Source organism: Bombus vosnesenskii, unplaced genomic scaffold, assembly GCF_011952255.1.
Source record: "Bombus vosnesenskii isolate JDL3184/JDL3185 unplaced genomic scaffold, Bvos_JDL3184-5_v1.1 scf7180000013352, whole genome shotgun sequence".
NCBI classification, from domain to species: domain Eukaryota; kingdom Metazoa; phylum Arthropoda; class Insecta; order Hymenoptera; family Apidae; genus Bombus; species Bombus vosnesenskii.
Window position 1 is genome coordinate 2,151,209 of NW_022882988.1, and position 15,863 is coordinate 2,167,071.

The window sequence follows — 15,863 nt, forward strand, 5'->3', positions numbered from 1 at the left end:
ATCTCTAGTTGAAAATAACGTCGCGCCGATAAAAAGCTGGTCAATCGACGCGATAACATCGAACTGGTAAACAAAAATTTGTCGCTATCGGGTCGATGTGGAGCGTACGATTCCATCGTGATTCCTAAATCACAACGCGTCAGAGATAATTTTATTCTTCGTTTTGATCGGCAATGAATTCCAACGACATTATGCAATGGAATGCGCGAAACGTGCCGACAGGAGCAACAAAAGTAACGTTTCCCGTACTTGACCCGGATCTTCGACCGCCAATCCAAGGACTTTTTGCTCGTGACCGCCTGTATACGTGTCTATGTGAAACGTATCTTGGGTAACGAGACCGATAACGAGAGACAAATAAACGAAAGACGGGTGTTGGTAGGTTGTTGAAAAGCAGGTGAACCGACTAGCGCAGGAGAGACTGGAAACCGTGGACGAGAAGTCAGAGCCACGTTGCTCAAACCGGATGATTCCCGCAACTCTTCAGAGGCGGGAGAGACCTAACGGAACTTTTCTACGCGATCCTGACGTCACTGAAACGCGAAGAACACGAGAGCCTCGACATTTTTACCGCGCGAAACTGTAACGCCTAACGCGGTGACTCTGTTTCACATGCTTCTGTGCACCGGACATTTCCGATAGAATTGAGAAGCTATTCGAAAATAAATAAGGATGACGCAAAGGAAAATAATTATAAACTTTAGCTCTCTTCGATCTGAAACAGCTCGATAGGACGTTCTAGCTGAAATTTCTCTTTATTTTAGAAATATAGGAAAATCTGTATAAAAGAAAAGACGTTCTTCGACTTTGAACCAGGTCGTCCCGTAACCAAAAATTTCTTTAATCATCAATTTCAAAATTAATAACAAACTAGAACCAAAACTTCTCTAACGCGCTCTTTCTCCCGAGAAGAATTCTCGATTCTTCCATATTTCCGTCCCCTTACATTTTCCTAGTCATTCTTCCTCCTTGATTTCTATCTTTTCTATTCTTCGCTTCCCCAAACGACGTTCTCGAAGGGCGTTCAACCAAACCTCGGTAATTGCGTCCTACCGTTATTTAAGAGAAACAAATTACCGGCAGGTAGAATCGTTGGGTAGCAATCTAAACGTGTCGTCTATCGGTGAATCGTGAAATTGCGCGGATTTCATGCAGCTACGCGATTACATTTAGAGATTCGGCCGCTAATTGCACGGTGAAGAAGTAGTTGTCGGAGAGGCACGATTATAATGGCGTAATCACGACGAAGCCATTGGGTAAGAAACTATAATGCGGCCGGCTGAGTGCACAAAGAATTACGCAGAAGGGAGAAATAATAATATTACGAAGACCAGATCCAGATAACGTGCTCTAATAACCGTCCACTTTTTTTACCAACTTATCACTAATGCCCGGTTTCATTCGTCCGTTCTCCATTCGATTACAGCGAGTCGATCGTTCCGCCGATCGATGGATAATCGATTCTTTTTCTCAGCCGAAAAGCTGTAAAGATTTCATTCCGCCATCCTCGATTACCTCTCGACATGCGAGAGACCCATTCACGTCGACTAAAGGTAACAGTAAGATTCTAAAGCGTTCTCCGTTAAAAATCATCGCGTTTTCTTCGTTCTTTCGTAAACAATGACTATCCATGCATGCAACTAGATTTAAAATTTGTATGCGTCGTTATCTCGTACATGAACCTCTGTATGTACAACGACCGACATAACGCTGCATTTATTATCAACTTAAAAGCTGTAAGAACAGATGGCTCGTTCTAACGGCGCGCGGAAAGTACTTGCACTGCTTAAACTTGCAAAGAGGGAAGAAACAGTTACACCTTAAAAGTGGCCCTAAAGGCAAAGCTCGAAGAAAAATGAAAAAAGGTCCACGGGAATTGACACGCTTCAGCGAAGCTAGCGTTTAAAAATTCGTTTGTAGTAACACGCGTCTCGTTTCGCACAGGCTGATATCTATAAAAGCAGCGAATCGTAACATATTCGGCTCGCGAATAGCAGAAAATTGTGAATACACCGTTGAACGGCCGTCAATCCCGGGTAACCTTTACGAACGTCCTTTCGCGTCGTTCGTCGGTGGATCAATCATACACGACGTACAGCTGATAGGGCCTGATATTTTCACTGGCGAGAACGCCATTATAGAACAACTCTTGGAGGATTTTCTCACGGCAGAAGAAACATACTGATGAGATCTAACTCGAGAGCTTTTTCAACTCCCCCCCTCCTCAGACGCCAGCCTTCTCGTCAACGGTCCATTCAGGGTATATCGTTTATTTTTCAAACTTCCCTTAAGAATTCATTCAGGCATAATAACTTTGTCTCCCCGTATATATACCGTGAAAGGAGATGTTAAACGCAAAATAATCGACGTTTCGCCTTTTCAACCATTCTATGGTATCGTTCTGATTGAAACGATATTCAAACTTCGAAATCTGTTTGCCAGTGAAGAGAAAAAATGGCCAGGGAAAAGGGGAGAAAAATTTTCTTCGATGATAAAGATGTTGAACGATAGTTGGCGGAGTATTAAAACACCAGGGAATTGTTACCGCAAATCCTGACAGGCTAGGAGGTATATCTGCGCGTGTCTATCGAGGTAAGACTAGCTCGTATTTTCCCCCTTCCTGTGTTCCCTTCCTTCGCCTTCGTTGTATCTGCCAGACATAGAGCGGTGCTCCAGTGCGGTCGTGGCGAAGCGCAATGCTACTGTCTTGTATTAGGGGGCGTTCACATCGCGTCGATAACAGACCAGAGAACGAGGCCATGCACCTCGACACTCAAACTTTCACCGCGAACGAAACCGAGCCAACTGGCGCTCGTTCGATGCTCACCAAACGCGAGAATAATTTCTTTGTCAACCCTCCGTTTTATCGAACGGTTAAACGATACCGAAGCTCGCGAAAGAATTACAACAGCGGCATCGATTCTATCGAAGTGGACATATTGGACATATTGGAACTGATGCCTGATCTTTTATTGAAATTTATGATCTAATATCCGGCGTAACGCGCAGGATGATTTAACATCTAGAACGACGATATTCTTTATCGTATGGAGGCGGTTCTCTTTCCTTTTTCTCGTTAAGCGAATTTTCAGCGTTATTTTGCACATATGGTGGCCGATATGAACGTGGCTAAGGCTCAACCGTCGCGTTAGAAATCTGTCGGTGAAAGTGTTAGAGTGCATAGCTTCTTCTACCTGAAAGCCAGCGGCCGTTAGAATGTCCGAGAATAAGCAGCAATGCTTTCTGCGTAGTAAATCGGTCGAGCGGTCGGCCGATGGTTAACGAGCAGAGAGAGGTAATATAAACAACTTTTGAAGTTGCCTGACTTTTCACGACCGTGTCTCGCTTCTGGCCCGCTAGATGGAATAGGGATAAAGACAGACGCCGCAGAAGAATCGAGCATAGTCAACGGACTTGTTCAATTGCTCGAACATAGTCGCAAAATTTGTTCTGCCGACGATTACAGAGTAACGCGTATACACGTCGTTGGTTCGGTTGCTTAATAAACGTTCCGTTAATTTTGTCGAAAATGTTGATAGGAATATCGCTTGTATCCAGCAACGGTTGCTTTCTGGCGTACGAATGATTTTGCCTCGAAAGCGGCGCTGTTCACGGTACCGTGGGTAAACACCAAGGCTGCCCTCGTATACACGCGAAGCAAAAAGGACAAGAACAGATCGGTGAGGAAATTCCCTGACAATCGCGATAGTTGCGTGGACGTTGGCGTACCGAGCAATTCTTCTTTTCGTCGAAAGGATGAACAAATTTCGTACGAACAAAATCGTTTGTACGGATATCTATACTTCTATCTTTTCGAGCCTTACATTGTAACTAAAGTTGGTATAAATACGATTAAGCCAGCGGCGCTCGTTGCGTCAGCAAAAGTGAAAATAAACGCGCCGCGATCTTCTCTGAATTTACCGAAAGTTCACGAAGATAGAGTTGCTTCCGTTTTTTTCTTTTCTTTTTTCTTTCTTTTTATAACGCGACTGCTCTCCGGCGATTTAAACGTTGAAACATTTGTTCTCGTATTGCGTGCGTTTCTCGTGACGGAACTGCGCGCGTCGCGTATTTAAAATTCAATTATACGACACGAACTGGCACATTAACTACTCATAACGATGATACACATAACCATTTCCATTAATTATACAAAGATATTAGCATTGATTGGATCGTATATTCGAAGCAAATGTAACGCGTGTCGCGCATTCGTTACATTCGTGAATCGCTTGGAAACGAGCAAAAGGAAAACAGGCCGGCAAATCGTTATAGATTTTCCCTACCGACTTTTACTCGCTGGATTATCAACAATGTTGTTATCGTGCTTTCATTATCAACCGTTATCGTGCGACCAAAGTCGAAGGATCGAGACGAGTTCTATCCGGAGACGAGACTCTCTATTTTTAAAAGAGAGTATCGCCGTGTTCTTTGGCCCATTACAACGTGGAGCCAACTTCGACTAAACAGTTGGCGAAAGCGCTTCTACGGCCTTTCTCTTCGACGAATTATCAAGGATGGCCAAGCTCTCGTTTCCTCCGGTCGTCGTCGTGCCTGTCTACGAGAACTACAAAAATTTCTTTTTTTTCGCACGTACAGTTTACGTATGTACAGTTCTATCGACTTTGTACATATTAAATATTTACAACAATCGGAATTAATAGATATTCGACCGAGTAAAGTATTACCTCGAGAGTGTGATTTTCGAGATAAGATTATGCGCGGGACGTTTCTCATCGAGTGGTACTTTTTAGATTTAGCGAAGCGATTGATATTTTTAAAAGGTTTGCAATTTTCGAAATCAACGATAATTTTTACGATAATTTTCGAGACACAAGTACGTCAGAACGAATCATATCGCCGCAGTTTTTTGTAAATGGAATTTATTAAACGAAGAATAAGAGGTAAGGGGAAAAACAGGTTACTGTATCAAGAACGTTGCATACCATAGGTACCCTGTGGTTAAGATAATGAGAAAAGAAATACGGCGCCATAGGTCGTCTTCCTACCCCATCGGTCTCTCCCTTCCCTTTCACCTTGTTATGTACTTCGCGAACATCACGCGTCTAATATACGACACGTGTTTGCAACGCGACACAAATTGGTAACGTAATAACTTTTGCTAAAGGACGAGTAATTGTTCGAGCCTCCGCGTAGTATCATAGATTCCACATATAGAATAGTAGCTTTTGTTTTACGTTTCAGGGTAACAAGGCTCGATGTTCGAGTGACAGACATTTTTGTACCGCTCGAAGCGTTCGACTATTTTTAGAGAGAAATGATTCAGCCTGCGCTTCAAAATAGCAACGGAGAGTCATCAAAATATGAATGGTCGAACGAAAATTGTTAGAATACGCATGGTATCGTGCGATCTTCTTTTCTCTGGATTAAAGTATCGGGTTATCAGCGTGCTAATTAATTACACCTATCAACGCGATTACTTCGACTCTATCGGCATTCGCGGGAACGAAAGCCCGGGAGGGCCGTTTGCGCGACTTTCCGACGTCCTCTAACGTCCTCTAACCCCAATAACAAAAATAAAAAGGCTCCGTTGAGTTCCGTCCTTTCCTTCCCTAATACCACCTTTCCTCTTTACCCCTCCCCTGTGCTCTCTTCTTATATTATTTGTACTCGACCCGGTCGTTCCACGCGTTTGACATCAACACCGACACCGTCAACACAACGGCCATCGCGGTTGAAACCGTTCGCAGCGTCATACGCGGTGAGTAGTTGCCGAGAGGCACGTGACTAAACGCGTCGTGGCAATTAATTCGATCACGCTAAACCAATTTATTTTCATCGGCCAGAAAAATTAAACGACGTCGAACGAGCGTCGCGAAAAGCCGTATCCTTCTTCCCGGAACTCTATGGCTGCTGTGAGCGAGATAGCGAGAACACAAAAGGGCGGTGCCATCCAGGAGCGCAGTGTCACGCGTCCCTCTTTCGCTACCCTGTCTCTCGCTCTACGCTGTCCTTTTCGACCGGAAGCCTTCTCTCTCGCTCCGTTAGTCACGCATATAGACGCGCGTCCGCGCAACCCTTCGCGTGCCACGCGCGCGCCAAATCATCGAAACAAACGCGGCCGCGAAAGCTCGTTAGTTGTGTTGGAGAGAGTATACTCGAGCCGGCTTTAATTTCACCACCGAGGACCATTACCGAGTTACGCGCCCCGGGCCAACCTAGTATCATCGATAATACGATAGCACGAGGCACGAGTATCCAACTAACCGTAGCAGCGTGTATACCTAGGCAGTGGCAGCATTCTCCGCGCATTGAAATTTACTTACGAGCCGTAGAACACACGTCTACGAGAGGAAGACGCGGAAAGGAACTTCTCTAATGAATCGACACGATTTAACGAGGCCGCCGGATATTTTTGTCCCGAGGAAATTGTCGCGTTAACGCGCTCGTTATCACCGTGTGTCGCAAGTTCACCAGAAATTTCAGTAAATTCGTCAACGACGTATTTTTTCAACTCTTCTGTTGTTTTGCTTTTTTCGATCAGTCTCCTAAGATGAATTCGACGATCGTTACGATACGATCAGTGTCATTCGATGCTATCGATGACGTCAGTCACCTTCACCGACTTTCTGTCGGGTGTCACGAGATTTCCTATTCTCGAATCTATGTAAATGCCACGAAATTGTCGTGATCGTTTCATACTCTGTAACGTACAATAAGCATCGAGAATATACGAACAAGAAAGTATACGATTTGTTCGTCCATTTCGTGCAACCTCGTCTGGTGCTCGAAAAGGCGGAAACACGGCGGCACAGAGAAGCACGATCATTTTTGCATGGATGACCTTGCCCTACATTCGCGCAGTCCCAATTACGAAATATATTCCGATCAAAATTTTGTGCTCTTTAATCGATTCGCAATTCCGTCGAAATTCGTTGTTGCAAGTGGGGTCAAGAACGCTATTCTAATCACGCCGTACTTGTTGCGCGTTTATTCGATTCCGCTTCTCTCTCTCTCTCTCTCTCTCTCATTGTTATGCTTAGAACCGTCGGGTTCCCTAATGCAGGATAATCCGTAGTCGAAGCCTATACATTTAGGAATCGTCAAATCTTTATTGCTATTGCTTTCCCACATTGCGTTTATGGCAACCTAACTTTGAGGAAAGTACCCTGAAATTTCTAAGAATTTCATTGTCTCGTTTATTGTAGAGGACATCTGTTTCCATTTTTAACGATTACCGGAAAAAGAAGACTTCATACCTGGTAATGGGTCTCTAAACCTATTTGCATTCAAGAGCGGATTAGTCGTGACGGTCTCCTATCACAGTCGTATTTCAGTTGCTAAGTATTTTTCAAATGCGAGAGTTCACGTTTGACCCGTTTGTCGGCATCTCGTCTATATCAGTTTATTGTATTGGCCATTTTAAAGAATTCCACGAGAAATAATATGATTTGATTTCTTATTTCTTATTTTTTTTTTAAATAAATAATTTTTTCTTTTTTCCTCTGTTATAAAGAATGTAAGATGCGATGTTTGCGAAGTAACATTGTCTACCAATCGTTTTGAACAATAAATTTTCGATAAACTCCATGAAGAATTCGGATGTCATTTACTACACCTACGACCGACCGCATACGGTAATAGGGACCAGTCCTCTGAAGTAGATCCTTGATGCAAATGAATTAACCCAGTGCCCACTGGAGCCTTAAGTCAACAATGGATGTATATATACAGTAAGATCTCAGTTAATTAATAAAATATCAAATAAATAAATAAAGACACGATATAATCAGATTTCTGTCTCGGCAAAGATAAACATTAATGTTACCAAAAACGGTTGCATCTTTCTTTCAACAAACGAAACATCTGATACCAGTCATTTTGATTGGTTGGATAGTTCTAATGTTAATAATTATAAAAATATTAATATTTATAAAATAGTTAAAAATAAATAATGTTCTCTGATATGAAAGTAAAATTATTCAAAGCGGAAAACGAACGTGGCCGAACAACGTATATATTTCGTACGGTGATAGCACAAACCTCGCAATTAACCAAGTGTAATTTGCGTCCACAAACGCGACACTTCGCGACGCTGCCAGTATCGCGACCGTCTAACCGCATGCATGCCACAACAAAAAACAAATTAGCGCGATCAACATGCATTGAATGTGTTAAACGGTACACTTGCACGCACACGCCTTGGGAAAATCGTTCGATCGGTCTTTAACGTAAAAGTGAATTCGCGAGAGAAACAAAGGGAAGTCGATTCTGACGATCGTCCTCACACGATATTTCTCACACTGTACCGTCGATTGTATCCGAGGAGACATTACGAATTACGATGAATTAATCGAGCAAATTGCTGTTGAATGTTAAATTGATGTTGGTAAGAGTAAGCTAAACGCTGACACTGCATTTCGCGCGATGAGTTCGTAAGCAATACGCCTCGGTCGACATAGTACCCTTTCTAGTTTCGTGTTCAACGAACTTTGTATCATATAGAACATAGACTGCTTTTTCAGTCAATAATATTATCGTTTGATCGTTATTTATGAATTTTGAAAAATATGTGAAATGTTTAATAGTTGAAAGATTAAAAATATTGTTAAATTGCTGATATTTTTGATTTTAGAGGAACGAATTATATGTATATGATTCAACTGTAGCAACGCAGGCTACACGATCGGAGACAGTCGGTCGAACAGAGGCCAACGTATTTAAAAACAGAAGCGAACCAGCAGACCGGTTAGACACCAAGGAGATCAGCCTCTGGTCGAGTAATCGAATAAAATGAATCTTTCATGTCACACTTTTCTCCGGTCATTATCAACGTTCAAGCGAGACACGAATTGTTTATAGTCGTTGTGTACTTGTTCTACGAAACAACGCGATCCAAATACGTATATAGTTGGGTAAACTGATCTTTAACGCGACTACGTAAATTACGAAAATCAGATAAAAGTAGGATAAGGTTCGAAAGAGAAACACATAGACTCACCTCGATAAGGTGCCCTTGAGCAGAGGATTCCTGTCGTCATAGTATCCACCGGACGTCGGCATCTTCAAGTAATCCAAGCAATGGGCACGTGGCACTTTGCACTGACACTACGGCACTGCATCACTGTCGCGTGATCTGTTAACTTTCCATTCACCTTATCGACATTATACTCGATTAACTAGGTGTACGACGCATCATTTTCAAAAAAAAAAAAAAAAAAAAGAGAAAAAAGAAGAAAGAAAGAAGTAAAATTCACCAATAACTAGAAAATAATTGACACTCGCGTAAACGCATATCACGGAAACGCGTTATATAGCGGGTTGGGTAACCATGTTTTGTGTGTTACGTATAACGACATACTTCACAACTATCCGGTGAGATAACAACCACCCGATACTGTCAACAAGTTGCTAGTACTTCTTGCGATCTGAATCTCACCAATTATCTAGATTGCTTTCTTATTTTTCCTCGGTAGGTCGATTCGATGTTCGACATCGATCGTCAGATGACACTTTCCGGCGGACTTCCCTCAACTTGCGATTACCTAAACACAGAAATTTTCGTTTAACCAGTTGCTATTTTCAGGCTCTTTCTATGCTACTTTCAAACTACGCATGTTCTTAGTTTTATATACACACGTACAAAATGCGAACATTGTAGCGGAAACATGGCTACCTACGAAGTAACCCCCATCCCTTTCACAATGTATGATTCACTTCTATTCCAAATTATCGCTAAAATTTTCACGAAACTGTGTCGAAAACGTTAATGGTTCAAAACAAATAGTCGTCAGGTTATTATTTTTGGATCGTCTGTTTGTCGCATTCGACGGTTATTTTCCATTCGGACAGTCGAGGTCACCATTATTACAAACAGTTGGCGCCAAAATCCTGCTACGTTCAATCCGCTCGGGTGAAAGTCCTTGCAGCAGGTATTCGAGGAAACATTGTAGTAGGTCGCTGTGAATTTTCACGCTTCTCGACGAATACACCAAACTTAACAAACTAGACCAAACGATTCATCGTTCTTACTTCACCGATCCAGTAGAGTATATCGTTAGGGATACGTTTCGCGATGATGCTCCGTAAATGGTCGAAGAATAACGATCCACACGTGTCTTCCAGCGAAGAAACGTTAAGATAAGTGTCACGGTTGAAAGCGGAACGTGCCAGGTGAGTCCATCGAGCACGTCGTTTATTTATAAACTAAGGGAACCCGAGAGAGAACGCAGGAGCGAGGGAGACCAACGGAGTGTCCCTCGCGTTTCGTTTACCGTTCGTAAACTACAGTCGGCGCGTACTTCGAGGACCACGTGTTACTTATCCGATCTTTCGATTGGCCGTGCGATTTCAAGATGGCGCGACTGTTGACCTGTCAATGCAAATTCATGATCCTGTATGCATTTCTTTTTTTGGAAATTTTAAATAACATCGCTCCCAAAAATTTTCATTATTCGTTAATAACAAGTAAAATTAGTTGAACCGTTCTTTTTTCTCATTTTACTACAACGGACGAGAAAATATGAAACGTTAAGATAATATTAGAAGTTAAATATACACAATATTTTGTAAATATATCGTATTTGCGTGAGTATTTAATATGTAATTATTAGTATAGAATAAAAATGAACAGATACGTATATGTAAAATACGTTATTCAGTACATGAAGGATCATCCATTGCAACAGTATGTCATAAGCTATAATTATTCCTTTCTCTCACAGGTTCTGACTCGTCTATGCACTTTCACTGTATCTTCTACGACTCTCGAATCAAATGCGCGTTAAAATTGTCGGCACAATAGCAAATAAGACATATTTTTTCTTATCTCTGAATCATTATTCTTTCTGAGGATTATCTCTTAAGAAATAATTCATACATTCAAAGTATCAATAGAAAGACTATATAGAACATTTCCGATTATTAAATTTTTATCAAAAGTTCTAGTATATTGTACTATATTGAATTGTATATAGATATATAACAATGGTTCTAGTAGGAACGCACAAACCACAATCCTTTTGCGAACCGATGTACTGTTTTCGCCAACAACTCAAATGAAAAGTATTTGATACAACAAAAGCAAGTTATCTACTCGTCAGTTCATTGTCATTTTTAAACAAATTATTCACATCATTTACACTAACTTTTTAAAAACTTTAAAACAAAAAAGTATAAAAACCTTTTTCGTAGTCTAGTAAATCAGAGTCCATGTTAACCGGATGAATTGAAAAAATATGGTTGCACGATTTTTTCAACTGTAAACTAAAAGACGTTTTTGAAGGATGGGTAACGAGGCGAAAAGTCGAGGAGTAAAAGCGTTACATGATTCAAGGACGTACGCTAAGTGGGATCGTGATCCAGTCGATAAGCAGCTGTAGGTGCAACGAACGTTGTACCCTTACAGTTCGTGTACTTGTACGCGGCGCTGATCGAAGTAGAAAAAGCGCCCTCACCAACTATCCTGGTCTACTCACGAAAAAAGAACGACAGACTCGAATGCTTACTGGAAAATCGGTACCGTAAGCGTTCCACTTCTCTTTCATTCTCTTTCTCCTTTTGTCTCCTTTCTTCTCTCGCTCGCTCGTTCTCTCTTCCTCTTACTCCTTCTTAAAAGAAAACCGCTCCGGAATCCGCGTCTTGGAATGCGAGGCGACGAGACTTGGCTTCTTAGCACGAACGCAACCTGTCCACGCTATTTCCCCCACTGCGGACCTGCTGATCCTCCTAGCTCGACATGCCCATCCCCACCCCAAAGTCTGAGCGATGCAAACATGATTGCACTCACACCAATGAATATGCCATTTATTTGCTACTTCGTATGACCGAATAGATGCGTCGTTTGCCAGCGCGTCTCGGGTTCTTGTTCATTTACGTATATATACGACGCGTATGAATTTACCAGGAGTAGAAATTATTTCGCTGATTATCTATACACAAGAAAACGATATTCATATGTTGTTTTTCCATGGAATAATACAAAATATTTTTAATTGCATTTATTTCAACAATTTTTTTCTCTTTTTTTTTTTGAATTCATATACGGGACTCTGAATAAGAATTTTCGTTTTCAAAGCATGATAAATGTTAAAAAAACTTAGGATCGATCGAGGACACCGAATGTAGGCAACATTTTGACAAGAAACGATGTAAAGTTCCTACTTAAAATACGAAGGTTCTGCCGAGCACAAATGGAATCTGTCCACGCTATTTCCTCTATCATCTCTCCTATCCGTTTCCCCTTCACCTCCTTTTCTACGTTCTTCTACCTGGTATAAGTGCTCGTACACCAACGACGCCTGTATCTATATTTGCCGGATCCCCGTCTAAGGTGTGTGGATACTAATACTTTACCGGCTATTGTAAGTACATACAACACGATTTTGCTTATTTACCCTACACATGTGCACTTGATATGTGTAGATACAGCATGCGTCTTATTTACCGAGCGATAAAGAGAGAAAAACCGATCCAGAGAAAAAGAGATAGCGCCGCGACACGAGCTATTTTTCAACTCAATGCACATCTACACGATGATCCGTTTTAGCGACGAAACGAGCATTTGGTGGAAAAAAATGTATCTATGAAGAGATCGAAAAAAGTTGGATATAATCTATCACGAATTCTTTTAAAGCTATCGCTATTCTGCTTTCTTCTCTTTTTTCGAAGCAAACGGTAAAAATCCCAAAACATCAGCGACAATTAATTTCAATCGCTAAAAATAAAAACACGAATCCAACGATACCGAGTACTTACAAACGTATCAGTTTATCCCCTCGATTTCTCAAGTGAAAACGAGTGAATTTTGACGTCGAAACTATATAAAAGAAAGATGAATTTCATTAGAGATTGCCTCTGTGCTTCACTTCACTATTACAGTACACGAGATTAAGCGCGATCACAAACAGAAATTCTGAAATCTTTTGCTTCCGTGAACAGTGCGACATACGTTGTGAATACACGCGCGAGAAACATACCCCTCCACCACCGTTTCGCATTGTCGAGCATACAGGCCACGTTCTGTTTTCTTGTGCACAGTCGCAACACCACGGATCATTCCCTAGGAATAAAGTCGTTCACAAGATCGTGCCAAGAAACACTACCAAGAAACCGATCGTTATTTGTGAACATTCACTTCGATCATGCTTAAACCGATACTTTGTTCACGTTCGTTTGTAACGTATCGATATTACCAGCGTTGATAATTGTTCAGATGTTACGAAAAATACGAATACGAATATCACATACGGTGAAAACATAAACGCGCCATCAATTATTCGTAAACGCACCGCACGCGACAGTTTGCGATTTCTTAAAGATACATACAGCAACTCGTATGTACATGATTTCAATGATCAAAGTACTTGATCGTCTAGAAAGTAACGTTCTACATCGACGACCTTGTTCCTAGGATCTACATAGGCGTCAATCGTAACAAGCATCTATCAACACCAGAATCAAACGCAAAAGCTTTGCTTAAAATGGATAGAGGGAGCTGGCTGCAGTTGTCAACGGCGTACGTGAACAGAAGGCTGGTCGATATGGGGAAAAAAGAATACTGAAAGTGACGATTACCGAGTAACACAATATTCATGGTACGTACCGGGAAGAACGATTACTCCTTGTGTTCCTCTTCTTTTCTATCTTGAACGAAAAAGAAGCACAATGACAGTTCACTCACGATAATGGCAGATGCGCACGACAGCCTGTCACGTGGTAAAGGGTAAAAATTACCCGTTTGCACGTGTGCGCCTACTAACGTTTGTATGCATGCTTATACACGTGAATCGCGCGTGCAAGTGTACATTCATAGACGTGTGAATGTATCACGTTGTTGAATATATGTAAACGTATATGTGTACGTAGAGCGGTAGGTGTGCAAAAACACTGCAACAACACGGCGCGTGGACGGTCGCGTCTGGACTGATCGTGGGGGTCGAGCCACAGGTGTCATCAGACGGCGGCTGCTCCACCCCTCTGCCCCCACCCGGCTTCCTCACCCGCCTTCAATCCCCACTCTCGTCGTTACTTTCACGCACACGTCTACTCGTGCCGGAGGAGACGCGTGCGCACATCAACCGGCTTCCTCTATCCTCTATAATCATGCAATATCATTTGCTCTACCCATGGCGCCTATGAACTGACCGAACCGCGGCACGTGCTTTGCATTCTATCTTACAAATGATATGGACAAGTTTTTCAAATTGATCTACATCGCTATTAGAATTGATAGGAACCATTAAGAACTTACCGTTAATTATTCACCATGCGTTTAGAAATCTGTTTAAGCATCGGTAATTCGTCAGTAGCTTGAAATATTACATAAGGTGAAAATCAGCAGATAACCAAGTTATTGTGGATCGAGCATTACTTATCGTACACTGTACCGTACACTTCAGAAAAGGTGGATACTTGAATTACCTCGAAAATACACACAAAATTATGACAAAAGTAGATGAAGAATTTAGACAGGAAAATGAAGGATGTTAAGTATTACTGAATATAAATGTTCGTAATTCAAATAGATATTTATTCAAAAACCAGTGTATTTCGTGGCAAAATGTATAACGTCAGTTATTGACGCAATGCTCATGACGTATTCTCACTCATCCAGTCGCACTCATACGAATTCCTCCCTCTCTGTGATTTATACTCTTTACTACTTATATGTATATATATTTTTCTTTATGTTTGCTTATAGAATATTTAATATTTTTCTCTCTATTTATTCATCATTTCTGTTTCAATTCGTATCTGTACGCATAGTATCACTGTATTTATCCCTAACACAACTTGAAGAACTGTATTACATACATAAACATATGCATGAAATCAATTTGAGACTAGTCATCCGACACCAAGCGATCTTAGTACCAAAATAGTAACATTTATCTAATATCGGTAATTTACAGTTGACGTACCAAAATAAACACAATGGGGTTTTATCTACACGTATTACCATTCCTTGGTGTAAAATTGTATGTACCCATACATATTTTAAACAGTACATGTAATTATTGGTAATAATTATATAATTGAACGACTTATACGTTTCTTGCACATCGCGCGTAGCATGATTATACGCATTTGTATCAACAAGAATGAATGCAATGACGCTATGCGTACAATATATCATTGTAATGTTAGAATTATCGATAGTCTAATTACATATACAGTACGTGATATGGGTGCTTAGCCACTGTTTCAGCTATGCGGTACGTAATTTCCCACGCACCCAAATGTTTGTTTTTATAAACGAGCTAATAATACGAGTTTTCCTTTTTAATTCGTAAAAGAAATCGCACAAAAAATCACTCGTATCGATTTATTGAATTAAAATTAACAATCTGTTGTATAATTGTTTTAACGTTTCTTTGTACTATTTTTATAAAAATATTTACCGATCTTTAACGAGAGAAAGTTTGTAAGTAGAACTATTTTCTTAGTTCTTACGAAGAGAAGGAGAAACTTATCGATTTCTCATTGCTAGCAAAGTCAAACTCGTATGATTGGCTCCAAAACAAATTGGCAACCTTTCGATCGCCCTCGACTTCGTCGCGTGTCACTTGTGAGACTCGCACGACCGTCCTGGGAAACGGAAGCGCCACTCACTTCCTTCCTCATCCAAACGATTTATTTCTTTCTCGTAAAAGGATCTTAAGTATGTGCAAAGTATGTGCAGATGAGAGAGAACCAGACTACGTTGTTGTGGAAATTGTTCCAAAAATCATTCCGACACATCCAACTTCGTTAAACACGTATAATAACCATAAACTATGAAAGTCAGTAAAAAATAATGAATAGTAGAAAGATTTACGTATTAGAAGCGGTTAATTTCTTTTTCTATCGCGTGAAACAAAAACATACCGTGAAAGTTGCAACAATATAAAATATATATTCGT

General features: G+C 41.0%; 1 protein-coding gene and 1 long non-coding RNA gene across 5 annotated transcripts in view; one reads left to right on the forward strand and one right to left on the reverse strand.

Moving 5' to 3' along the window:
• LOC117236985 (AF4/FMR2 family member 4) overlaps positions 1 to 13,858 on the reverse strand; it is a 166,754-nt gene extending 152,896 nt beyond the window's left edge. For 3 of the 4 annotated variants that reach the window (XM_033500480.1, XM_033500477.1, XM_033500476.1), the window contains exons 1-2: positions 13,565 to 13,858; positions 8,963 to 9,506 (exon numbers count right to left, since the gene is read on the reverse strand). In XM_033500480.1, the coding sequence (XP_033356371.1) occupies positions 8,963 to 9,024 (62 nt within the window). In that variant the 5' untranslated portion in view covers positions 9,025 to 9,506; positions 13,565 to 13,858. The remainder of the gene's footprint in view (positions 1 to 8,962; positions 9,507 to 13,564) is intronic. The other variant, XM_033500479.1, reaches the window with a different exon arrangement.
• LOC117236986 lies at positions 13,166 to 15,845 on the forward strand. Its single transcript, XR_004493926.1, has 2 exons — positions 13,166 to 13,295; positions 13,373 to 15,845. It is a non-coding gene; the product is annotated as an uncharacterized LOC117236986 (long non-coding RNA).
• Positions 15,846 to 15,863: the final 18 nt, after the last annotated feature.